We start from the raw sequence: 26,625 nt of genomic DNA, 5'->3' as shown, positions 1-26,625 counted from the left end.
GTGTCTTTTCATATACCTGGTGGCCTTCTTTGTGTCTTCTTTGGAGAAGTTTCTGTTTAAGTCCTTTGTCCATTTCTTAATCTTCTCCCTTGTTAAGAATATACACGTTCTGTATACAGTTGACCCTTGAACAACATGAGACCTAAGGGCACCGACCCCCCCCCCAGTCAAAAATCCATGTGTAACTTTTGACTCTCCGAAAAACTTAAGTGTAGTCAGCCCTTTGCATCTGCGGATTAAACCAACCCCAGGTCGAAAACAGTATTTCAATCCACATTTGGGAAATTGTGGGTAGGAATCTGAAAATGCTGTTTTTGATCCACCATAGGTTGAATCCGCTGTTGGTTGGCTCTGCAGATGTGAAACCTGCAGATACAAAAGGTCAGCTGTATTTATTGAAGAAACGTGTACAAGTGGGCTTGTGCAGTTCAAGCCTGTGTTCAAGGGTCAATATATTTTGTATAGTAACCACTTATCAAATATAAACCACTTAGCAAAGATTTTCTCCCATTCCATACATTGCCTTTTTCACTCTTTTGATCATTTCCTTTGCTGTGCAGAAGCCTTTTACTTTGATGTGGTCCTACTTATCTACGTTTGCTTCTGTTGCTTGTGCTTTTGGTGTATATCCAAGAAGACATTGCCAAGACCAGTGTTATGTATCTTTTGTATTTTCCCTAGAAGTTTTACAATTTCAGGTCTTATGTTTTAAGTCTTTAATTCATTTTGAGTTAATTTTTGTGTAACCCAGTTTCCCAGCACTATTTGTCGAAGGAACTATCACCATTGTGTAGTTTTGGCATCCTTGGTGAAGGTTATTCGACCATTTATGTATGGATTTATTTCTGGGCTCTCCATTCTGTTCCGTTGGTCCACATGTCACAAGGTCTCTCATCCTCAATACTATTCTGCCTGGCAATACTATCCTGTCTTTATGCCAGTACCCTGCTATTTTGATTACTGTAGCTTTGAGATATGTTTTGAAATCAGAAAGTGTAAGTCCTCTAGGTTTTTTGGTATTTTGTTATTTTGGCTATTCAGGGTGGTTGTGGTTCCATATGAATTTTAGGTTTGTTTTTTTCTATTTCTATAAGAAATACCATTGGGATTTTGATAGCAATACATTGAATCTGTAGATCACTTTTGGTAGTATAGACATTTTATAGACATTTTAACAATATTGTCTTCCAATACCTGAACACAGGATGTCTTTCCATTTATTTGTGTCTTTAGTTTTTTTCAGTAGTGTTTTTGTAGCTGTCAGTATACAAATCTTTGGCCTCCTTGGTTAAATGTATTCCTAAATATTTTGTTCTTTTGATACTATTGTAAATGGGATTTCCTTCATTTTCTTTTTTGGATTGTTTTTTTGTTAGTTGTATAGAAACAACTGATTTTTGCGTGTTGATTTTGTACTGTACAACTTTACTGAATGATTTATTCTAAAAAAATTTTTTATGTGTGTATTTTTTAGGGTTTTTTACCTAAAAATATCTTATCATAGATGATAAGATTATATCATCTATGAACAGAGAACATTTTACTTCTTCCTTTCTGATTTGGATGCCTTTTATTTCTTTTTCTTCCCTAGTTGCTTTTGGTAGTATGTCCAGTACTATATTGATTAGAAACAGTGAGAGAGGGCATCCTTGTCTTGTTCCTGATCTTAGAGGAAAAGCTTTCAGTTTTTAATTGTTGAGGATGATGTTAGTTGTGTTGTGGGCTTTTCATATATGACCTTTATTACGTTGAGGTAATTTTCTTCTCTTCCTATTTTGTTGAATTTTTACCATGAAAGGGTGTTGAATTTTGTCAGGTGCTTTTTCTGCACCAGTTAAGATCATGTGATTTTTTGTACCTCTTTCTGTTAGTGTATATCACATTGGTTGATTTTCATGTTGACCCATCCTTGCTTCCCAGAGATGAATTTGACTTGGTCATGGTGTAGGATCCTTTCAGTGTGCTGATAAATTTGGCTTTCACGTATTTTGTTGAGGATTTTTGCATCTGTATTCACCAGAGATACTATTCAAAGGGTTTTTGAGATGAGTTAGAACAGTGTATCCCCGTCTGTTTTTTGTAATAATAATACTTGTTAATAGAATGTTTTCATGTCAGTTATTATACTTGTTTATCACAGTCTCTCTGTTAGGTGGGCAGACCATATATTCCAATTTTCTTAATGCTGGACTCAGAATTGCACATCATCATATAGCATTAGTATTATCAATAATACTTGTGTATCACAAGTATTGCTTCAGGCACTTTTATAAGTGTTTTACATATATTTATTTAATCCTCACAACAACCTATTGCAGTAGGTGGTTATTAATCTCGTTTTACAAATGAGAAAAATGTTGAGTAACAAGTAGTAGTAGAACATAGTATTTATTTGGATTTTAATCCAGACCATTTTGGTTCCTGAGTCTTCTTTGTTAACTGTTTGGTATGTTGCCATTCAAAATTAAGAAGAAGGGTATCAATTTAAATTAGAACCTTGTCCTGCCCTGCTATTTTGGTACATCTGGAACCAGATGACCTTTTTATTATCCTAAAGATAGTTTATTACCTGAAATCAGTGTGTCTTTTAAAAAGAAGTAAAACGCTTGAGCTTTGAGGCACCTCTTCTTTCCAAGTCGGTTATCTTTTTGGGCATACGACTGTGCTTTGGGTACTAGAGGTTGCTTAAATGGGGGATCTAAGAGCTAGCAGGCATATAGATTATGTAGCTTGATGTTTGAGTGCCTATATGGTTGTGCCTCAAGAGACCTAATCAAGTCATTGCATGAGTGCATAAATTGCTTCAGATTACTAATACATCATCACTTTATGAAAACATGTTATATAATAATGGGTCTTGTATACAGAATACAAATGAGACTTTCTACTTTATGTAAATTTCACAGTAGGATTCCTTTTAGCATTAAGATTTTCTAACACATTTAATTTGTGAATCATTTTAAATTTTATTTTTTAAATACCAGTTTTTGTGGAGTTTACGCTGTTGTCTTAATATCACAGCATGGTTATTTTAAAGATAATATTTGTATAAAAAGATAACTTTGGTGCTTAATTTTAGTTATGTTAGTTCACTGCAACTAGTAAGGGAAGATGGGTAATTTTTCGATGTAGTTTTTTGGCTAATCTTGAAATACGTTTCTCCACTTGAATGTTTATTCTTTGTATGCAGTACTGAAAATGCAAAGATTTTTACACTCATAAATAGAAAATCTCTAATAAGATTCAATCCATTTATTTGAAGGTTAAAGGACAAAATTTAACATCACTTTTGTATAGAATGAGAAAATGTTGTTTAATCAACCTCCTTTTTGAAAGTGAGGATTTGTTCCTTTTGTACAGATTTAATCCTATGGATTTGATTATCACAGTTCTTTTTATTTTCAATTCTGAAGTTCAAAGTGTAAAACTGAAAGTTTTTTTAATTAAGTTTATAGTAAATTTATTGGCCAGCAAACTACCCTGAACTGAGGTGGGGCAATATCCTACTTAGTATGTATATGTATACATTTTGCTGCAGAAATCATGGATGTTATTACATAGTAATGTTTTAGACTCCACTGTGTTTTGTAGCATGTGGCATATGTACCATATTTACCTTTATAAAATTTGAAAACTTTTGAATAATGGCACTTACCTCACTCCAGCAGTTTCACTGAAATGAATATGGACCTTTATCACTTCTCATAAGCTGCCTGATTTCCATTGTTGAAAGACTGTGGGGCATGAATCGTAGCACGAGGAGTAAAGAACATGTTGAATTAACTGTATTGATTATTAAGGTAGTACAGGCCTGGCAAAAGGTATCATTTCTTCTGTTGGTTGGTAATAGTTGCCCAGAGCACTGATTGTCTGATAGGCACGGGAGCATGGAGAGAATACCAGCCAGATACTGTCTCTCCTGCTCTGTCTGGGGTATACGTTATGTCTTTAAATTACCCGTTATGATTTTTATTTTATTAAATGAGAGAGTTTCATAAAGATGCAAAGTAAGATGGAAACAGTTGATCTTTTCCTGATTTCTCTAGTCTCCTACAAAAGCTGTATATAATGCCAGACATTGGAACCATCCAGACTCAGAAGAGCTACCTGGGCCACCAGTAGTAAAACCTCAGAGTGTCACAGTAAGTGAACTGTATTTTTAATTTTGTATTTGTTTAATTTGCTGTCTTCATTCTTAATTTGACTGTCTGACTTTCCTGTCTAATAGTTTATTTCAGACTTCCTCACTAAAATTCAGTGGCTCCAGTTTAATTCATTGGGCAAGTGGGGATTGTGGACAGGACTACAGAAATTCTGGTGCTGCTAGGTTCTAAATAAAAGCCTTAAAAAATATTGGACTGGTTTTTACTTCTGATTCACATTTTATGGAATTATAGTATTTAGTGTTTAAGGGCAAATTATTCCATATTTGAAGTTTGAAGTTAAGAACTGTATTATAAATTACATTTTATCGTGGCTTTGAGTGGTTAATTTACATTTTAGAGAACTTTTTCCTGCATTTCAGTAATACCTTTCAATTCAAAACACATTTGAAAAAGATTCTTGACTTATCAAATTATTTTTTTTAGAATAACTGGTAGGACCATACATTAATACTGCTAGCTTAGTGTTAACGCCTCAGTCATCTGGAGCTATCAAGGAATGAGTTCTTTATAACAAAAAAAGTTAGGGATAGAGATCTTTCTAAAATAGAATGTATAGTTCCTTGTCGTCTTAAGTTGAATGTATTAAACTCCTTTTACTAGTATAGAATCATCATTGTGTATGTTAGTAATTATATACTGTGCACTTATTATTATTATGGCCATTTAACTGGGCCCTAAACTACAGATTCCTGTTCTTTAAAAATTCTTTTGTCTGTCTGTTGTAGTTGTTCTGTCCCATCCCCAATAGCATCTTATCAATGCCATTTCTGTATGTAATTTTGGTTCTTTATTTCTTGTAATGGTCCCGGAAGCAAATAGCAAATTGTGTGAAATGTAAGGTTAACACATTGTTTGCGGGAAACGAGTAAACTCGTCGTATAGAGAAAAATGCCCGCTTACAAAGTGTTAAAAAAGAACAGAAGGAATTCCTTAGTGGTTCTTTTTTGTGTAAAACATACATTAATCTTAGTAGTGTATGGAATTTTAAAGTATTTCTTATGATCTTTCAGAGTTCTCCTTCCCATCTTTTTTTCTTAAGCTAAGTTTGCCAGGTAGAGGAGATGTTAACTATTTTTATATATTTATTTAGAACAACTAATTTAATACCTTTTTTCAATAGGTGAGGCTCTCTTCAAAGGAACCAAATCAAAAAGATGATGGAGTTTTTAAAGCTCCTGCACCACCACCCAAAGTGATTAAAACTGTGACATTACCTACTCAGCCCTACCAAGATATAGTTACCGCACTCAAATGCAGAAAAGAAGACAAAGAAGTAAGCAGCCATATAGTTTTACTGCATGTGGACAGATTTTTGTATGTAACATTTAGCCTTTTAATGTCTTGAACAAACATAGTACACTGGTGTTTACAGTTTTGAGTCACGAATTTATTTAGTTTTAAAAACATTTCTTTTTGCTGCCATCTAATAAACTATTTTGTACACTTAAGTAAAGTACAGCAAACCCATAGATTTAACTAAATATGCTAGTCCGTAGCTAAAAAAGAGGTGGACTTACTTTTTCTTGGCAGTTATATACTGTTGTTCAGCACGTGAAGCACTTCAATGATGTGGTGGAATTTGGTGAAAATCAAGAGTTCACTGATGACATTGAGTACTTGTTAAGTGGCTTAAAGAGCACGCAGCCTCTAAACACACGTTGCCTTAGGTAAGATCTATTTTTATATTTGATAATTGTATGCGCATTAAAATTTTCCAGGTGGGTAGAGCCAAATATTTGTGATTTTGTTACCATGGATGTAGTTTATAGCCAATGATAATAAATTAAAATGTGGTTGATTTCTTATAAGGAACTTCATTCTACATAGAAGAAGGAAAGTTGAATGATCATAGCCTTTTAGTATTGTATAGGCTTCTGTTTCCAGATGCTTGACAGAAGTGTTATGTTAATGAATCTTTAAAGTTCTTTTGCAGCCCCAAATTTTAGACATGAGTGATAAATTTGATTAGATATTTTAATTTGGGGGGCCGGCCGAGTGGCTCAGTTGGTTAAGAGCTCGCTCAAGAGTTTGAGCTCTGAGCAACAGCGGTTCGAGTCCAGCCCGAGCTGAGCAGCCNAACAGCGGTTCGAGTCCAGCCCGAGCTGAGCAGCCGCTGAGCTGCCAACAGGTAGCAGGATGGCTCAGCTTAAAAAAAAAAAAAAAAAAAAATTTAATTTGGATTACCTTTTCCATACTCTAATGGATTGAATATCTTGACTTGAATTATCTAGTCAATTAGAATACATCCAGTCAAATATTATTTATAGTATTTATCAGAAGCTATGAAAACTAGCTGAGACTTTTAATGGTAGTAATATAAGAAATAAAGATGGTCATTTGTTATTTATATATTTTAATATAGCATACCTAATCATATATTATGCATGAGTAAATTTTTCATAATTCGGTTTGCCTGTATTTTTATATTGTGATCTGTATATAGGCAATGCTTTGACACATCCTACTCCCCATTTGCTTGTTTTGGTATTGTGCAAACAAAAACTAATGCATTAGCTATTTTTCAGTCTCCCTAACCTAGTCCATTTTCTTCTAGTGTTATTAGCTTGGCTACTAAATGTGCCATGCCCAGTTTTCGAATGCACCTGAGAGCACACGGAATGGTAGCAATGGTCTTTAAAACTTTGGATGATTCCCAGCACCATCAGGTATTTTAAAGTTTCTGGGATTGAGAAGCATTATTTAAAAATTCTAGTCTATTTGGCTATTGAAAAATATCTTCATTGGATATTCATATAGAAATAGTTCCTAATTATGGGTTGAGTTTTATTTTCTAAGTATATAGAGTCTCATGACAAAGGGGTTACTTAATAAATCATTTAAGATGATTTTCTCATGACATTTTTTCCTTTTAACATATCAATTTATACTGTTAAAATATTATCCCACTATTAAAATACTATCAGTTACCATAGCTAACATACCATACTGGATATTTAATTCCATAAGCTTTGATTTCCTCTAATCAGAAAATACAGAAAAAAATCTTTCTACTCTTTTATATCAATAGCATAAAAAAAATTGGTCTGAATTTTTTAAAGCATTTTATCAGAATGTTGAATCTAGGACATAACCCATTGTGAAAAGGAATGCTTCATTTTCATTTCGACTTTGATACTTGCTTTCTCTTAAAAATATGTAATAAAAGTCAGGTTTAACATTTGCGAAGTTAAAAAAAATAATTACTAATCATTATCAATAGTGGTATTTTGAGATAGATTTATTATATTTTTGTTTAGGGAAATTATGTTCCAAATGCAGATTAGGTGACACAATCTAATACTGAACCTTCTGAAACTGAAAGCATTGTGCTTAACCCTGAGTGAGGATAACTCCATTACCACATTGTAGCAGATACAGAACAATGAGGGGGAATAGAAGAGACCTGTTAATTTGCTTTGTTAACAGTTCAGAGAGCACCAAGGACCATGTGTGTTCTTGGGGGCAGTGGATCCCCCAAAGCCTGTACTGTGACATCCTAATTTCCAAAAGTAATTTGCTGTGTAAGCGTTTAATTAGTCACTTAGTCTGAAATTTCTCTCTACTTTTGGGGATTCAAAGTTGAAATAAGTAAGTATAAGTATAGTTTATCTCAAATATTGGAATATCCTAACAGACTTTTTTGTTACATTTATTTACTTAAACTGTATCGCCTTCATTACTTGTAGATTTTAGTACCTATTATAAGCAAAGTATACTAACTGCCTGATTTGAATGATTTTGAGAACACATATTTTATTTTTAATTACTTGGTTCAACCACACCTGACTGATCTATTTTAAAGGAATGAGTCTAAATGTATATTTGGGCATATTAAATGTTTTATATATTGACACAAACTCAGCTGTGTTTATTTTACAGGGGGGAAAAAAAGCAGAGTTACTGATACAGATTTTAAAACACACTGTTGATTTTAAACTGCAATTTGACGTTACCTACTTATTGATGAAGAGTGATGTATATTGTAAAATAGGGTTATATATGTGTAATTATATATATATCTGAAAAACAAATTCTGTAAACTCTTCATTTAGCATGGAATGACCAAAGAAATATTACTTCCACCTATATTATTCTAGCTTTGGAGCATTCATGTAGGAAAGATCTATAGAAAGGAAAATTTGATTTAATTCACATTTCCCTAGAGTATTTTAAGGGGAGGTTCACTGAATAAAATATTTTCAAGGTTTCCACTATGTGAAAAAATGTCAAAATGATCTCATTTCCTGAAATTGCTGCTAATTGATTACATTAATTTTCCCCCCCTTTTTGGGTCTGTTGAAGAATCTGTCCCTTTGTACAGCTGCCCTCATGTACATACTGAGTAGAGATCGTTTGAACATGGATCTTGATAGAGCTAGCCTAGATCTAATGATTCGACTTCTGGAACTGGAACAAGATGCTTCTTCAGCTAAGCTACTGAATGAAAAAGACATGAACAAAATCAAGGAAAAAATTCGAAGGCTCTGTGAAACTGTACACAACAAGCATCTTGATCTAGAAAATATAACGGTGGGTTCCTTCCTTCCATTATAAAATGAAAATTATTTTTTAAAAGTTTTAAATTAATCACAAATGTGTGGATTTGGACAAATCATTTAACCCAGCAGTTCTCAACCTGTGGGTTCGCGACCCCGAACAACCCTTTTACAGGGGTCGCCTAAGACCATCGGAAAACAAAAAGATATTTACATTATGATTCATAACAGTAGCAAAATGACAGTTATAGAGTAGCAATGAAAATAATTTTATAGTGGGGGGGTGACCACAACATGAGGAACTGTATTAACGGGTCGTGGCATTAGGAAGATTGAGAACCGCTCATTTAACCTCTTGGTTTACAATTTGGCAAATTTTTGTAAGGTTTAGCTCTGAGCATAATTCTGTTCCCTGCCTGAAATTACTAACATAGCCCATCTCTATTTAGTTTTTTGCCAGTACATTTTTGGTTACATTTTTGCCTAATCCTTTTCTCTTGATTTTTTTAAATATAGAAACTATATTTTGGCTGTGAGGATTAGAATTCGTATTCTCTGGGTTTCAGGAATAAATATTCAGAGGATTTGATAGGGCCATTTTCAGTCAGCATTCACTAATTCCATAGTACCTGAGGTCGTCTGAGTAACTGCTTCAAGGGACCAAGACTAAGAAGGAAGAGTCCAAGGCATCTTCCCTACCTAGAGCAGGGTCCCTCGTAATCAGGGTCATGGCTGGTAGCTACCCTTACACTCAACACATCTCTCCACGGTTAAGATGACTGTTGCTTTTGGTTGATTCCAGTTCTTTTCTCTTTTTTACTTTTAGAATCATAATATCCCCCAAGGTTACTAGGCCAGTAAAAGATAATTAGCCTTGTCATTTTGAAAAAAATAAGATTAATTGTTTATATATAACCTGACTTTCAGATATTTCCAACATAAAAACTATGTCAACATTGTTTTTTTCTACTGCCTATTAAAGACTGCAGCATTTGCCTCAAAAATTATGAAATACTATTTGCTAGCTAGATAAGACTTAGGAGTATTGGTCTGTTAAGGTAAAGTAGGGAATAGATTTGGGGAAAGTGGGGTTGAGGGGAAAAGCAAGTTGACATTAAAAGGCAGATTACAAAATTGACATGTATTTAGTACTTTCACTTATTAAAATTAGAAAAGTAGTTTTTATGCTCAGATGGTGGGTAAATGATCACTCTACCTCACCAAACTATTCTTACTATTTGTAATTTTTATTTACTTTTAATATTTTTACAACATACACAAATTTTTTTGATATAAAGAATAAATTTGAGCCTATAATTTTTATGTTACATCATTGAATAAATGTACCTTTATTTGTCTCCCATATTGTTCTACATTTATTGGGTTGTCAGAAAAATCATGACGTATTTTTTCTAGGTTTTTCGTTGCAAAAATGCGTCATGATTTTTGCGACAACCCAGTAGATTCTTTCCAGGCATTTGGTATTAAAAAGTAACGTGATGATAAACTTGTTCCTTGAATTTTCTCCATGGGTTATTGAATTTATGAGGATGGTAAATACCAGTATAATAACTTTCTTATATTGTATTAAATAGTTTATTCATATGATCAAAACCAGAACACAGTTGTTAATTTTAGGATCCCCTTTTCTCCCCTCATAACTTCAGCTATTTTTGAATATTGTGTTTGTTTTAAATCTTAGACATTGCTTTGTACAGTGACTATCCCCTATACATGTTTTGTTTGTTTTATTAATTGCTTAATTTCTTCACTGAAATGCATTGTTACTTTTGATGCACCATGGGAAGATAATTTAAAATATTAATATAATATTTTCAGATATAATTCAAATAAATGAGAGCTAACAGTTACTGAGTATATTATCCCGATTAATTATTTGGCTGTACTTTAACTCTTTGAGGACTATTCCAGTTTTCAAATAAAATGTTTGAATTGTAGTTTTAAAATGCTAGCTTATACTACACTGAAAATAGCCTAAAAATATCAATCTTTTTATGCCAATAGAAACAAATAATAAAGTCCCTTTTTAGCATAAAAACTTAGGAGCTTTTGTTATATTAACATCAAATTACTATTCCTTTTCTTCCTAAAGAAAGAAAGCCTCATTAGGTAGGCTTCAGCTTCACTACTGTGAGTCATGAGCTACATACCTGAACCAATCTCATTAAATTACTCTCAGACTCAGAATGAGAATTGGGCAAAATTGAGTCTGTCTTTGTAGTGTTGAATTTTAGTTATATATTTGTTACCTTGGCCATCTACGTTGTTAAAGGTTAGACTAAAATATTCTAGATCTCTTCTAAATCTGTAATACTAAGATTTACTGGTAAGATCTGTTTTTTGCTTTTCTAAATAACTAACTCATATTTGGTTCCAAACTGGCCAGGAGGACTTAATACATAAACTTGTATCTTTCAAAGGAAAGAAGCTTTGGGATGAAAACCAGGTCTTTTCAGCTTTGCTAATTAGAGCATTTCTTTTGTTATGCTGAAGTTCCTTATTGCAACAGGAACCAGTTTGCTCTTTTGTGTGGGGGGAGGTGCAGTAGTAGCTGTATGCTTTTAAAAAGAAACACAATAGAAAAGAAAAATAATAATTAAAGTCAAAGAGAAAGGAAAACTATAGTCTGGGTATAAGTATAACTCTTACTGTTCTGTGCTTCCTCTACTGGTGGTCCTTAATCATTATTTATATGTAATTTTGCCATGGTGGCCACGTGATGTGTATCCACGCTGCTAACCCTGCAGTATAAAGTTTAAGCCTAGTGAATCTGAAACACTAAATGTAACAAAGGATTTTTATTTGGAATACATAAGAAAATATATGGAACAATAAGAAAAAGACAAGCAACCTTGCAGGAAAATAAGGAAAGAAGAATTGACGGGGGGACCAATGTTAACTAATATGTGAAAAAATGCTGAAGTTTAGTGTCGTTAGAAAAATACAAACCAAAGCAATAAGATGTCATTTTTTACCCTCAGGCAAAAATTTAAATTAGTACTTGTGCTTTTGAAGATTCAGGGCAACTGATACACCTGTACTTTGCTCCTGAAGTTATTTATTATGGCCTTTGTGGTAAATTAATCCAATATATTGATTTATAGTTAATGTATATGTACACTTTGATTCAACAGTCCTACCCTTGAGCCTCTATACTGTAGAAAATACAGCACCGGTATATACTTTATTGAACTGATAAATGATAGGCTATTTTTAGTAGTGTGTTTACTCCATAAAAACAAACGAATGGTTAAAAACATTTATTTAGCCTTAGATTATTCTGATAAAAATTAAAATCAGTTCAGTTTTACTTATAAAAGTACTTACTGTATTATAAGGAATACTATGGGCTGGCAGCATGCTGTGAACTTTCTAAAGAAAAACAATCTCTAGAAGTGTTGCCACAGAATTATTAAGAGTCAATATTCATTAATGATACTTCTGATTTTTAGACTGGGCATTTAGCTATGGAGACGTTACTGTCCCTTACTTCTAAACGAGCAGGAGACTGGTTTAAAGAAGAACTCCGGCTTTTGGGTGGTCTGGATCATATTGTAGATAAAGGTATGATATATACACATATAACACTTTGATATATTATTTAAAAGCTTGAAAATTTCAGTACATACTTTAAAAAATTGCATCAGTTTGAAAAGATCTGTTTATTTTAGTGGCATCTTATAAATCTCTTAAGTTTTAAGGGAAATGTCATTAACACTGAAATTAGGGAGTTGTAGAAATAAAATAATTACAATAAATTAGACTCTCATACATTTCAACATCTCATAGTATAAATAATGTTAGAATAAATAATGTTCAGAGAGGTTCCAGCATATTTATAGCATGTGTACAGATGGCTTTTAAAGTTAGTTAAGGGAGTAGTAGGTGTTGAGGGGAGAGGACATACTAATTATATCCATTTCTTCTAGTGAAAGAATGTGTGGATCATCTAAGTAGAGATGAGGATGAAGAGAAACTAGTAGCCTCACTATGGGGAGCCGAGAGATGTTTACGAGTGTTAGAGAGTGTAAGTATGGAGGATAACTATTAAATAAAAAAAATTATTTAGTCTTAATTGTGACTGTGTGTGAGACGGCCAAATATTTTATATATCCCTAGAGTTTCACTTTTAATTAATCCAAATTGAAACTGTGATTCTTTGATCCACCAATGTTAATGAACAAGTTAACTGAGCAATTTAGTTTTTCAAGAATATGTGTATTTGTTGCTCCATATGAAACCTTGCATGTCAAATTTGTTTATATTGCCAGATTTTATTATTGTTCTTTATAATGTGGAATTCTGCTTAAATATATTAACTTGCTTGTGGAAAATGATAGTTAAATGCAGTCAGGTTTTTGTTTTGTTTTTTAATTAATAAGGATTTTCTTGATTTAGCTATTATCAGATTGTAATCACAGCTTATAAAAATATTTCGCTTTGAAGAATGATATTATTGAACTTTATGCCATAAGTATGTTTTTCTTTGGCTTTTATGAATAACTTAACCCAGGTCACTGTAGATTGCAATTTATGTTGCCAGTGAATTTCAGAATGCATAGATTGTGTGTTGACCAGATTGGATTAGCTAGGTGGTTTTTGACACATCTATGGGAAAATAATCTAATGTGAATTAAAAGCTCCTGGTATAGTTGAAATTGAAATTATTCCTTCTCTTTTCTAGAGTGCTTCAGGTACATTAGATAAACAGATGTATATTTTTATATTCTGAATGAATCCACTTAAGAACTTTAAAGCATCAGTTTATTTATAAGTTAGAAACTGGTCTTTTCTGACATTCAAAGTACTTGGTATTTCACTACAGTGAATCTATAGCACAAAATACATTAATTATAACAGTGATGTTTTAATTTTGTAATAAAGCAGTGGCCCTATTATTTTAAATATGGAACATCCCTTAGATGACAAGGGCTGAATATTTCTCACTTTTATGTCTTATAGCACCAGGCATAGTGTATTGTATGTGAGTGAATGAAAGTTGTGGTTTGCCACAATCATTTCAAATTTTTTCCCTTTCAGGTAACAGTGCATAATCCAGAGAATCAAAGCTATTTAATAGCATATAAAGATTCACAACTCATTGTTTCATCAGCTAAGTAAGTTTTTCTGAAATATCATGCTTTTTATTTAAAGCATTTGGATTGACCATAAAGGAAATATGATTGTATCACCTTCCTCTGTTGAATTCTGTGAACCAGAAGCAGTACAGTATAGTACAGAAGTTAGGAGTACAGATCTGGAGCCCCATGGCTGAGTGTGGACCTAGCTTCATAACTTCAGCCCTGTTACCCTGGGTACATCACTTACTTGCAAGTTCTTCAGAGGGGGGTTAATAATTATATCTACTTACCCAAAGTTGTTACAATAAAAATAATATGCATGTTATTTTAAATTTTGTATAACATTTAAAAAATGTATTAAATAATATCTATATATAAAATATATGTTTTAATCTTGAGAATCCTTGGATGCAGCTGATAACTTGTATGTCTGCCAGGAGACATGTCAGCCAAATGACCTCATGTCATTTGCTTTATGATTTGCTCTAATGTTTATGAAGTATTTAATACCCATCTAGACAGAGTTATTTATTATGCAATGTTAATATAAATGCTAATATAATATAAATAATACTCTCTACCTGCTTAAGAGCATGTATTCTGAATGAAAAACATCTAAATGAAATTTAGAAGTATCCAGTGTTAGCTCTTAAAATTTTTATCTTGATTGGAGAGGGGTTGTGGTTAAATCTGTTGTATTGGAGAGACTGGTAAAGTGGGGGACAATTATAGATAGGTATAAATTTCTGTATTGAGTTTATAATTTTAACTGCCTAGAAAAATTTAAATTATGAAGTTTTCCCAAAATAAAACAAAATTTAACAGCTAGTGTGATATCAGACATACTTGGTATGTGATTGAATAGTTAATACATTATAACTTTGGGAATAGAAAAGTAAAATAATTTGGCAGCATTTATGACAGATTTAAAACATTAAGGCCCAAGTAAGTAGAAATTCTTAGTATAACTATTTTGGTTTAGTGTAATAATTACATTTTGTTTTCTCTTAAGAGCATTACAGCATTGTGAAGAATTGATTCAGCAGTATAACCGTGCTGAGAACAGCATATGCTTACCTGATAGTAAGCCTCCACCTCAGCAGAATGTAACTAACCACGTGGGCAAAGCAGTGGAAGATTGCATGAGGGCCGTCATCGGGGTGCTGCTCAATCTAACTAATGACAACGGTAAGGAATGTTCCCTGCAGACATTCTCATTGAAGGCTGTGTAGTGCATGGAAAACAAGTTACTCCCTTTGTTCTTTTCTTGACATAGTGATTTTTTAAATTGTACCATGTAATTCACTTACTCACATACACATTTAACTGCTTTTTAGAAGTTGATACTTTTAGAACCAGTCTGGTAGCTTGGCTTGGAAATATTACAGTCAAGAATGTATTTCAATAAAGAAATAGCTATAGATTTCTAACTTTTAATATCTGTGTTTATAAATATTGGTTGTTAGTGTCATAAAGAAGAATCAACAACAATTTTCATACGCTTTCCATTTTCTGTTTCAGAGTGGGGCAGCACCAAAACAGGAGAACAAGATGGCTTGATTGGCACAGCGATGAACTGTGTGCTTCAGGTTCCAAAGTACCTACCTCAGGAGCAAAGATTTGACATTCGAGTGCTGGTGAGTCAGTGACTATTTCAGCAATGAGCACTTAATTTATTAAGGTGATAAAAACTTTGTCTTAGGGCCAGCCAAGTGGCGTGTTGGTTAGGAGTTGGCTTGGGATGCCAGCTCTGAGCAGTACGGCCCCGGTTTGGATCCCACATGAGGGCCAATGGTGCTGCACCCTCTACAGCAGTGGTTCTCAACCTGTGGGTCGCGACCCCTTTGGGGGTCGAACGACCCTTTCACAGGGGTCACTGGGTATTTGTATGTGGGCATATCTGCATGTGGGCCTGGAGATGGATAGAGGAGCAGTGTCTCGGTTCCTAAGACCATCGAAAAGATGTGTTTTCCAATGGTCTTAGGCGACCCCAGTGAAAGGTTGAGAACCGCTGCTCTACAGCTAAGATGGTGAACAGCTCGACCTGGAACTGGGCTGCCGTGAGTCGCCGGCAACGGTGTAGGCTGCACAGTGGGGCTGGCTGGCAGCTGGCGTGAGCTTTTTTGAGCGGCCATCCAGTGGCTGGTGAGCAACTGCCTCACCCAGGAAGAGTGCAGTGATAATACCCACATGGGCCAGTGAAGCGACGTCCTCCACAACTAGACTAAAGAACAAAAAGACAGCAACTTGTCTGTTCTCCTTCCCTGATTTCCCAACGCTGTTTCTCTCCCCCAATTCCCCAATAAAATATTAAAAAAAAACAAAAACGAACAAACAAAAAACTTGGTCTTAGTATTGTGGTTAGAATCAGTTCCGTATATTATGGGTTTCAGTGGATTCCTGATGAGCATACCTCTTATTGTACAAAAAGGAGCCATGAAGGGCCCTGTGTAGAAATGAAAAGTATAAGAACCAATAGTGGTGATTTTTAAAAAGTGGTGAAATCATTCTTGGGAAGACCTTTATCTTACATACTAGTTTGTAACCATTTTGTAGATGGTGGAACACTGATTAGGTTTCTAGCTGCCAATAAAAGTTATATATGGTCTGTTCATTTGCTTTTAATTCTCACCTGTGGTAATATGCATGTTTTAATTTTTGTAGGGCTTAGGTCTTCTGATAAATCTAGTAGAGTATAGTGCTCGGAATCGGCACTGTCTTGTCAACATGGAAACATCGTGTTCTTTTGATTCTTCCTTCTGTAGTGGAGAAGGAGATGATAGTTTAAGGATTGCTGGACAAGTTCATGCTGTTCAGGCTTTAGTGCAGGTAAGCAACAACTTAAAGCACGCTGAACACCTTTAGTTTGTTGCATCTGTCCAATCTCTATCAGTTGCACCTTCTCTCTCCCTCCCCTTCCCTACTCCCACTCTCACCGGTTCAGTGACGGGTACACTGGATTAGAATGAATATCCTTGCTTTACTCTGCTATGGTCTTCAGCTGCTGTGATCACTACTTAGGTATTGTTAGCGAAAAGCAGAAACAAGGCATATTTGTTGATGTATCAAAAATGGATTTTTAATAACAAATTAGGAATAGAGCTCCAGTCCCATCTCATCTAGTTTAAGTTCTCCTGCATTTACTTACTGTGATCTGTGCCCAGGACTTTGTGCAACTAAATACTGGGCCTTACTTTTCAAAGTATATCTATAGAGTAATTTCCTGGCTTAGGAATTCTCAGAATATGTAAATTTAAAATTGATGTTATCCTCAACTCACCCCACCCCAATCACTAAACACACATTCCCTCTTCCTTCCATTTATACTTCCCCAAAAAACTGTACGTGAATTCTTGTTTCTTGACAGTGTTGGGCATTACAGTTTTTACTTTTTGCCAGTCTCATAATTTCCTAGCTGCCTTTGTCATTTCCTTAAAGGACAATTTGTATATGTTCTGAAGTGATAATGAACCATCCTTTTCATTGTTTTGGAATACTTTGCTAATCTCATAATCCTTTTGGCCTTTTTGAAACTGATAATGCTTGAACTTGTGTCTTCAAAAAGTAATCCACAACAACTTGATCTTTTCCTGAATCATAACTAGGAGCCCATCATTCTTGTTTCAAACATTTTGGTCTCAAGACTTCTTTATACTCTTAAAAATTATTGAGGACTCCAGAGAACTTTGGTTTATGTGTGCTGTATCTTTCCATATTTACTGAATTAGAAATCAAAACTGAGAAAATTGTAGAACACAGGCACTCATTCATTCCATTAGCCATTAGAGCAATAATATAATTGAATGGCATGTAAATACCAAAAAACTCTAGTCATGAGAAAATGAAAGAAGTCAGTTGACCTCTTAGTATCATTATGAATGCAATTGTAACCTCACAGACTCCCTGAAAGGAACTTGGGGACCCCCTATGAATCCTACCAATTTAAGAAACACTGCTTTATATAAAACTTAAATTTTATTTTCTTAAGGGTATTAAATTTTGTATACCACTCTTCTATCTACTAAGCTAACCTTTGACATCTACTTGGCATTTGATTTTCAGGTAGTTGTCTTTAGTAACTTGGGGTGTTCCCCAAATCATCAGTATATTAAATGCTTTCTGTATGTTCAGCACTGTACCAGCACAGGGAAAATAAAGTCAAGCAAAAGAGTTTAGTGTATTCCCTTTTGACTTAGAGTTTTCACTGTGTTCTTCCACTGACAATTGTACTTCCCTTTTTAATAATATTAGTTGAGATCCAGTTCTGGATCTTTTTCTGAGACCTTTTGCTTTTTACTTTTACTTGTTCTTGTTTATCTCTTTAAATTTCTTTTAAAGAAGCCATATTGCTATCCAATGTATATAGTTTTATTCAATGTCCTTTCTTGCTTTTAATGAATTTATCTAGCCTGCTTAGGTTTAAAAAAAAATTTTTTTTAAATCAAGTTTGTATTTTTTGCGTTAATTTCCTGTCAATATTATCCAAATTAAAGCGTTGAGATTTTCATTCTTAGAAACAGAATGCCTGCATCATTAGTAGACACACTTAATTTATTGATTGAATCCTCACAGCATTTACTTATACTTTTGTTTTGGCCTTCACTAGGATGTAGACAAAGATGGTTAGAGCAAGGGATTTTATTGATACTTAACCTTTGTATCAGACAGCATGTTTTCTAGACTTAGTGATGTTTAAAAACAAACAGAACATTATGTTTGGGTACATACATGTTGGTTGGTGATCTCTTTTTAATGATCTTCAAAAATAATTTGTATCAGCTATTCCTTGAGCGAGAGCGAGCAGCCCAGTTGGCAGAAAGTAAAACAGATGAGCTGATCAAAGAAGCTCCCACCACTCAGCATGACAAGAGTGGAGAGTGGCAAGAAACAAGTGGAGAAATACAGTGGGTATCAACCGAAAAGACCGATGGTACGGAAGAGAAGCATAAGAAGGAAGAGGATGATGAAGAACTTGACCTCAATAAAGGTATATTTATTTTGACTGGTGCTTTCAAGTAGAAAATAATGGCTTATTTTTTCTTCAGACATACTTTTAATTCATGTGATGTCATAATCTTTCACTGAAACTATTTTTATGGACTCTGGAGTTCAGTGCAGATGAGCTTTGACATTTCAGTGTTCATAGGAGTTCTTCACTGGCTTCCTGGCCGTGAGGAAGGCTTGTGTATGGAGTGGGAAAGGTCTGCCCTTCCTTCCCCAGCCAGCCTTTCTTTACTCATCTGTAAAGAGAAGTGGCTGAACAGTATGACCCCTAAAGGTTTTTACAGTTTGGAAATTTTGAGATTCTTTTATCAGCTTCACTTTGTAAACAGATCTATTGTCATAAATTACAATAATGGTTCTCAAATGGTAGTAGGTGGCAAGCACAGTGAAGCATAAGTACACTGACGGTAATGTCTTCACTAATCAAACATTATCTTCCGTTGTCAGCAACTGTGATATTTGATCTATTGATGCAAGTTCTACAGAATAGCCATTGCCAACTTTTTGTCACTCAAGTTATGAAATTCAAGTAATATGTTTAGCTTCCCCCAGCTGGGAAGCAAGCACCAACAGTGTTTGATTCTGAGTCTCCTCTCTCTAATGCCCACTGCTCCCCAAATCTAATATCATTACTTCTGATATTATAAGAAGTCTCTTTCATTTTTTCATTTACTAAGTTTTGATGGTTGGTTTCTTGGGTTGGATTTTTGGATGTTCTGTGAACAGTGTTTTGTTTAAATGCCCTCAGCCCTTCAGCATGCAGGCAAACACATGGAGGACTGCATTGTGGCCTCGTACACAGCTCTGCTTCTTGGGTGTCTCTGCCAGGAGAGTCCGGTAAGTTCCATGGGACAGCTTGATACCATCATCTGATTAACTTGTTACTTTGTTTTTCCCCTCATGTTAAAAACTTTCAAATATTTGGTGAACTTTTAAAGGTGAACATTTCCAAAGTAAGAATATGTTGGGGTTAATGAGACAGTTCTTGACTAGTAAGGGATGATGAATCAATTTACGTGCCTTTGGTTGAAGTAAAAGAGAGCATACTATAAAACCTGTGTGTTGTGCTCGCTTCGGCAGCACATACACTAAAATTGGAACGATACAGAGAAGATTAGCATGGCCCCTGCACAAGGATGACACGCAAATTCATGAAGTGTTCCATATTTTTTTTTAAGAAAAAGAAAAAAACAAAACAAAACCTGTGTGCTCCTCTAGCTTAAGATGGACAAGTAGCCTCAGTGATATCAGGGACTCCAATAATTTCTGTCTTTAAACTGTTGTCCTCTGCGTTGTGTCTTGTCCTTGCTAGCTCTCCTCATGGCCCTGTGCTGGCTCTCACTGTGTGTCTCATCTAGTTAAGTAATGTCCAGCAGAAGAAGGTGGCCTTTTCCTGTGTATTTCTTTTTAAGAGCAATGTTGTTTTTGTCTTCGGACCTCTCCACATCCACTACACCAAGGAGACTTCCTTCATCTTGGCCAGCATTGGCTCACATACTTTGCTTTGAACTACTCACTGGCCAGGAATGCAGGGTTACTGTGTGAGATTTAGATCGTCAAGATTTAACTACAAGAAGTATGAGTGTCCAGGCAGTTGGGCTGAGTTAGCACAGAAGCGGACAGTTCTGGCTTTTGGGACAGTCTGCTTTAAAATTGGGGACAAGTGGATTTTTTTTTTAAGGGAAAGGTACAGTAGAAGAGCGAATTTTTAAAAAGAAAGGGACACTTTTTTCCCTCAGTTGCAAGGGCATTCAGGAGGCAAGAAAGAGTGGTCTATTGTATAGTGGGAAGGTTAGCTTTTCTTTTCTGAGGCTAAAGAATTGGAAGAAAAGAGCACAATAATATGAAAGGCTTTACAAGGAGAGGCACTCATGCTGTACTTCTGTCCACCCGCCCACACTTCAGTTTTGCTATCACGTTTTCATATTGCTTGCTTTTTTCTGTATTCATTTGTGCTGTGTACTTCTCTGACTCTTTCTCACCCATCTCTTCCATGTTTACATTGCGGTCAGGCTCTGATCTGAGCACACCCGTTTCATTGTCACCCTTGCTGGCATCACTGCTTTCAGGATCAAGGGCAGAGTTCTCTTCACGGGTTTGGAGGCCCTGCAAGATCTTCCTTTCCTCTCTGGGAGTCTCTTCAGCTCGGCCCTTTTCCTTATTAAAACCCAGAGATTTCTAACGGCAAATGAGAAACACACCCAGCCAAGGGAAGAGGCAGGTCTTGCCTCCGCCTCCCAAAAAGCAAGGGGCATACTGTTTAAAGATTTGAGGGTATTTTGATTTGTGCTCCTGAGTTTCATTCATGTTCTTTCTTAAATAACGGTTCTTGAAATGAACTTGTTTTATTACTGCATGTGGTTTATCTTGGAACATCTTTCCCATGTTAATAAATTTCTATTCATTTATATCTTACCTCTATAAAAAGATGATAAGTTTTCTGTTGTGGGGAATGTTGTGAATTCATAGAGCCCAGGAGTCTTTGTTGCCTTGGGGGTCATTATGATTAACCCCAAAAAGCCAGCTGATACCACTAAATGTGAAGGAAATTGGTTTGCCCGGTGTGTAAGTGGAAGAGAGACGAGAAAGCAGGTGGTTGTGTATAGTAAATGCTGCCTTATGGAGATGGACATCATGCTTAGGAAGCCCAGGAGACGGGGTGTCATTTTCCACCGCCCACCAAGCGCCTGTGTGGGCAGTGGGCAGTGTCCTTGCTGGTCTTTCTGTCCTTCCAGCTCTCTTGCCTCCTCATTCCTGAAATCAGCCGTGCACACTGCTACCATAGCTGCCTTGCTTCAGAGCACATGTGATCACCTGACCCATCTCTTACCAGTCTTCCTTGGCTCACTATCACTTAGGGAATGATGATGGCTTTGTTTATGGCTGCAAGACCCCAAACTTAAAACTGCTTCTCCAGCTCCTAAATCTGTCATACCCTGACTGAGTACTTTCTCAGTTTCTTGAACAGGCCGTGCTTTTTCACACCTTCTTTTCTTGTTCCTACTGTACTACTCTTGACACCACTGTACTATCATGCCTCTTCCCTAGAAATTGGTTAAAGACATGCTTAAATCCAGCTTGCCTTTAACTCTGTAGTTACCATAGCCTTTACCCTTATATTCTCCACTTTACTATACTTTTTAAGCATTTTCTAAAATCTTTTTAAGATCTGTTACTCAATAGGAGTATGTTTGCACTCTGGCTCCCAGCTGGGACCTAGGGTGGTTTTTGGTGGGGAGCTTCACTGAGAATATGGTGATTGATGTCGCATACCTGAGAGCATGGTTACTTTAGCAACGTTTTTATTAGATCTTTTCTGAAACTATTTGTATCATTATTTTGCTTCTTTATAATTTAAAAAGTACCCTTACTTTTGAAAAAAAGAGGGAGAGGGGACTGACTGGTGGCAAATTTCCTACAAGAGAGTAATTGTAGTCTCTTTTTCCCTGCCTCCATCAACAAAACGCAAGTCAGAAGCACGCCTGCCTTGGCATCCCTTTGCTCGTCCTCACCATATTTTCTGTTGTGCTTTTTTATTACAGATTCTGTTTATATAGAACCTTCTTAGAGGAGCTTTTTCTTTCATTCTTTATGAACCTGTAAAGCATTTTAAAACTTACTGAAATAGACAAGGTTTTAAAGCAGGTCATACATTTTTCTTGCAACAAATTAGTTTGAAGAGTTAGGCTGTTTCTTGCTAACAGTGAAGGGAAACACCTCTCCTGGCCGCCGACATTCTCCTTCTCATGGATACTCTGAATGGATTACCTGTGGAATGCCTTTGGAAAGGTCCAGTTAATTCCTAGCCTGCATACTTAGTTAAATTCACCTGTGGAACATGAGGAATTTTCTTTGATCTTTTTCTTTTTATTCCATTAAGCATTCTGAGGTGTAACATTTTAAGTCTGCACTCTTTCCCCTCCTCTCCCAGCACCCCCCAAACACACACACACACACAGAGCACATTTTGTTATTTCAGGCATTTTTCTGAGCATTTTCAAAAGTAAGTATGTACACACATGTTTCTTTGTCGCCTTTGTGAGCTCGACTTTTTCCTTTCTCTCTGTGGATAGGATGGGGTAGGGCATGGGGGACACGAGCAGAGCTGAGGAATGGGGAAAGGACATTGCTTGTATATTTACTAAGGAGTTGGAGGACCTTATAGAGGTTGGGAATAGGACATGGGCCAAAACCAGCAACAACAGTGCAAGGTGCAGGCTCACGTTTTCTGCCACATGACCAGTATTCTTTGATCTGTTTCCTCAGATCAATGTGACCACCGTGCGGGAGTATCTGCCAGAAGGGGACTTTTCAATAATGACAGAGATGCTCAAAAAATTCCTGAGCTTCATGAATCTTACTGTAAGTAGCTTCTTTCGTGTATTCTGTGGTTTTAAATATACATACTGACAGTAGAAATAAAAAGACTGTGGCCATAGTGAGTGGAAGGAACAAGGGATCCTCTTAGTAACTGTGCTCTGTTTCTAAGATAATTGTTATTATGGCCAAATATATTGATAACTCTATTGTCAAAGCCCCAATTTAATCTCTGTGTTTTGATTTATAGTGTTGTTTAGTAAAGCTAAAGAATTTAAACTTTGATCTAATACTTTTTAAAATTTATAAATTATTAACTGTTACCTCCTCTCTTCTCACTCCCCCTCCCCCCTCCAGTGTGCTGTTGGAACCACAGGCCAGAAATCTATCTCTCGAGTGATCGAGTACTTGGAACACTGCTAGCTGCTTTCCCTTTGCTTCAGGTGCTCAGTAATGTGGCTGTTCTCAGACAAAGACAAGTCATGAAAGAAGTCCTTGAAGATACACCCGGAACATCATCAGTATCATTCACATTTGGATTTTTAAGGCCTCCTGATTTCTTCGTCATGCATTCTGCATTTGCTAGATGACAGTTACTACATCAATCTGCAACTATCAAAAATGAGGGAAAAGGTTCAGGCTGTTAATTCCATGCAGTATTTAAATACACTTACTTTGGCAGAGTTTATCCTCTCCCCTGTTCTCTTGCTTTATTCTGGGCAAGTTTTAAGGGGGAAATTTGTGCTGCTGTTAGTGCAACTGCTGTGTATGTTGAGCCACTGTTGTCATGCCAGCCAGGTGCAAAGGCAGCTTAGCTACTGAGGTATTGAATGTTCCGAGGACATTCTAGACAACAGCTTAGTTCCTTTTTCAGGCTCATTTGCTTTTGCTTTTTTGTTGAATGATTCCAATCGTAAATAAAGCTTTTAATAATTTTGTGAATTTTTTTTGTTGTTGTTCCCTGAACTACTGTCTATTTAAAATTAGATGGAATCCAAAGACACAAGGGATTAATAGCATATTTTTTTATTTTTGATTTGATTTGGGTTGTCAAACTGTTTTTCACTTTTCAGACCATGACCATGACCATGTTCATTATGATACCATAATGCATCATAGCTATAGGTGCAAGAAAACAAATAACTGTTAGAGGGACTATTATATAAGACGATGTACCCTGCTAAAGGATGAAGCAAAATAGACAAACCCAGGGTAGTTTACGCTTAATGCTAGGGGAGGCTCTTGAAACATTATTAAGTTTTAAGGGAGGACTCTAGATATATTTTCTAATGCTCAGTACAATAAATATAAGGAAGCTAAAACACCAATGTGGAATTCATGTTTCCAGATAACGTGTATATTCTAAAGAGTGACAGGATCAAATGCATAAACGCAAAGCCTTAAATTGCTGGTGTAGAAAAGATCCATTTTTTCATTCAGATCCTTAGTTCATAGAGCAGTGTGTTGTTTGGAAAACAGTCATGGAACACACAAAACACATTTTATATGTTTAATTTCACAACAGTGCAAATTTTTCTTGTGTTATTGTTCAGACCACTGGTTATACATTTTTTTTTCTTTTTTAATTAATTGGGCCTGAATACAGGCTTTCCAGAGATTGATTTCATTAATACTTTTACATACCTTTCAGGTAGTTATATCGTGTTTCTTCATTGGATTTGTAAAACTTGAAGCCATAAAAATATTAGTTTGGTGTGTACTGGGGAAAATAGCTGAAAGTCTAATTTTTACTCATTTAGACTTTGTTATTTCCTTGTATTAAGTGACAAATCGGGGCTCTTGTATCAGTGCCAGCTGTAATGTTTTTTAATGCAGTGGCTGCCTTCTAATGTCTTCCTATTTTTGATAATGCAGATTGTTGGGAAATCTATAAGGAAGTAACTGGTTCCAGGCAAATTGTTTTCTTCTTCTCCCTACCCACCCTGACCCTACCCATCACCTTTTGAGAGCATAGTACGCCAGTGTAACTTGGGAAAGATTGAGGTTGTATTTGCCCTGAGTATAAAAGCTAGCTTAGCAAAGTATTTTAAAAGAATATTAGTAAATGAAATCCATAAAATTGAATTAGATGTATTTTGTTTAATTATTTTAAGATACATTGATATTTATTAATCATTGGGTTTAGGAAAAGGAACAGATTTTTGATAAAACTGACTTGTGGCAGGTGGTAAGAAATATTGTAAAACATTTGGATGAGAACAATCAGGGCGAACTACATTTTTCTGTTACACTGGTAATCATTTGAGAATTGATTTACCTCAGTGTTTAACAGTTTTTTGTTTTGTTATTTAATAACTAATTGTCAAGCACTGATAGAGATGCAGGTTTTGGTGGGGGGTGGTAGGGGAGAAATCACCTCACCAACTGCAGTGCATTTGTGTGTTTTTAACCCTCAGAGAACTCTGCATTTTAGGGTACTTGAGGCTGACTTACAAATTAAAGTTTTAAAGTAACCTTTTTTTCCATTGTAAATATTTCTGTAAATACTACCCATTGGAAATTAGAACAGTAGAGTACTTTTCTGAATCCAATCTTTATTTTATACAGTATTTCTCAGCTGTGATCTTTGGAGCAAAAGCCAACGGCAGGAAAAAAATAGTTTGTACCAGTTTCATGAAGTATGTCTTTGGGTTTTTGTAAATAATTTTAACTCAAATAAAATTGCTACTTTCAATACACATGTTGTCTTTAACATAAATCTGTTTCAACTGTTGAAGGAAGAATTCTCATGAACTTGACATAGCCGACTAATGGGAAACTAATATGTCACGCAAGTGAATTCCACACTTTCAACATACACATAAAAATTTAATCAGTTTATGTTAAATGTTATGTATGTCTCCATGTTTTTAAGAATACTCACCTGAATATAATGTCAACTCTAACTCAGATTCATTAGGGATAGTGGTTTTCTGGTTGTGTAGTTAGGTCCTTGGTGTGTTTATTAAGTTGCTTTAGTCTTTTTGTCTCTGAATATGACCCAAGGCCTCTGCTTTTGAATTTTTTCAGTTTCTTCTTAGTTGTCAGTCTTTATGTTTCCTGCATTTACCACAACTGGATTCTTCAAGCTCCCCCACTTCTTTTAACCACAAAACTAGAATGAAGGACTTCTGGGAGTTCCCATTTACTCGTCCCTCTTACATAAGCACAATGCATAACCATGTTTAAGAGTGCAGGCTATGGATATAGAAAGACGTAAATCACATAAATTTTGAATATTAGTGTTGATGTTTATTTTCTTGACCAAGTTCCTGAACTATTAACCCTCTTTACTCAATAGAAGATGGGAATAGTGTATACTTCCCTCAGGGTTGTGAAAATGACAGTTGCCTGTGAAGCGTTAACTTACTATTCCAAACTAAGGTCTTGGTAAATAGTAGCTTTTACCAAATCTGTTTCTGTTTTGTTGGGAAATTTAAATGTTCTAAACAACAGAATAGAATACTGTGAATATTTCAGACACTTAATGGCTTTCATATCGCTGAGTTCATTGAGTTTGGTTTAACAGCAAATCTCTGA

The 26,625-nt window shown here is 35.3% G+C and overlaps 1 protein-coding gene across 2 annotated transcripts in view; it reads left to right on the top strand.

The window, feature by feature from the left end:
* The window catches only part of WAPL (WAPL cohesin release factor), a 97,223-nt gene extending 71,439 nt beyond the window's left edge, over positions 1-25,784 (top strand). For both annotated transcript variants that reach the window (XM_019660516.1, XM_019660514.1), the window contains exons 5-19: positions 4,047-4,142; positions 5,287-5,439; positions 5,697-5,833; positions 6,721-6,832; positions 8,469-8,696; positions 12,136-12,247; positions 12,613-12,710; positions 13,724-13,800; positions 14,777-14,952; positions 15,286-15,401; positions 16,429-16,593; positions 18,544-18,751; positions 19,517-19,605; positions 23,035-23,130; positions 23,443-25,784. In XM_019660516.1, the coding sequence (XP_019516061.1) occupies positions 4,047-4,142; positions 5,287-5,439; positions 5,697-5,833; positions 6,721-6,832; positions 8,469-8,696; positions 12,136-12,247; positions 12,613-12,710; positions 13,724-13,800; positions 14,777-14,952; positions 15,286-15,401; positions 16,429-16,593; positions 18,544-18,751; positions 19,517-19,605; positions 23,035-23,130; positions 23,443-23,508 (1,929 nt within the window). In that variant the 3' untranslated portion in view covers positions 23,509-25,784. The remainder of the gene's footprint in view (positions 1-4,046; positions 4,143-5,286; positions 5,440-5,696; positions 5,834-6,720; positions 6,833-8,468; positions 8,697-12,135; positions 12,248-12,612; positions 12,711-13,723; positions 13,801-14,776; positions 14,953-15,285; positions 15,402-16,428; positions 16,594-18,543; positions 18,752-19,516; positions 19,606-23,034; positions 23,131-23,442) is intronic.
* The last annotated feature ends 841 nt before the right edge of the window (positions 25,785-26,625 follow it).

The sequence above is a fragment of the Hipposideros armiger genome, unplaced genomic scaffold, assembly GCF_001890085.2.
Source record: "Hipposideros armiger isolate ML-2016 unplaced genomic scaffold, ASM189008v1 scaffold_319, whole genome shotgun sequence".
Taxonomy (NCBI): Eukaryota; Metazoa; Chordata; class Mammalia; order Chiroptera; family Hipposideridae; genus Hipposideros; species Hipposideros armiger.
This window is presented reverse-complemented; position numbering and strand designations above follow the sequence as displayed.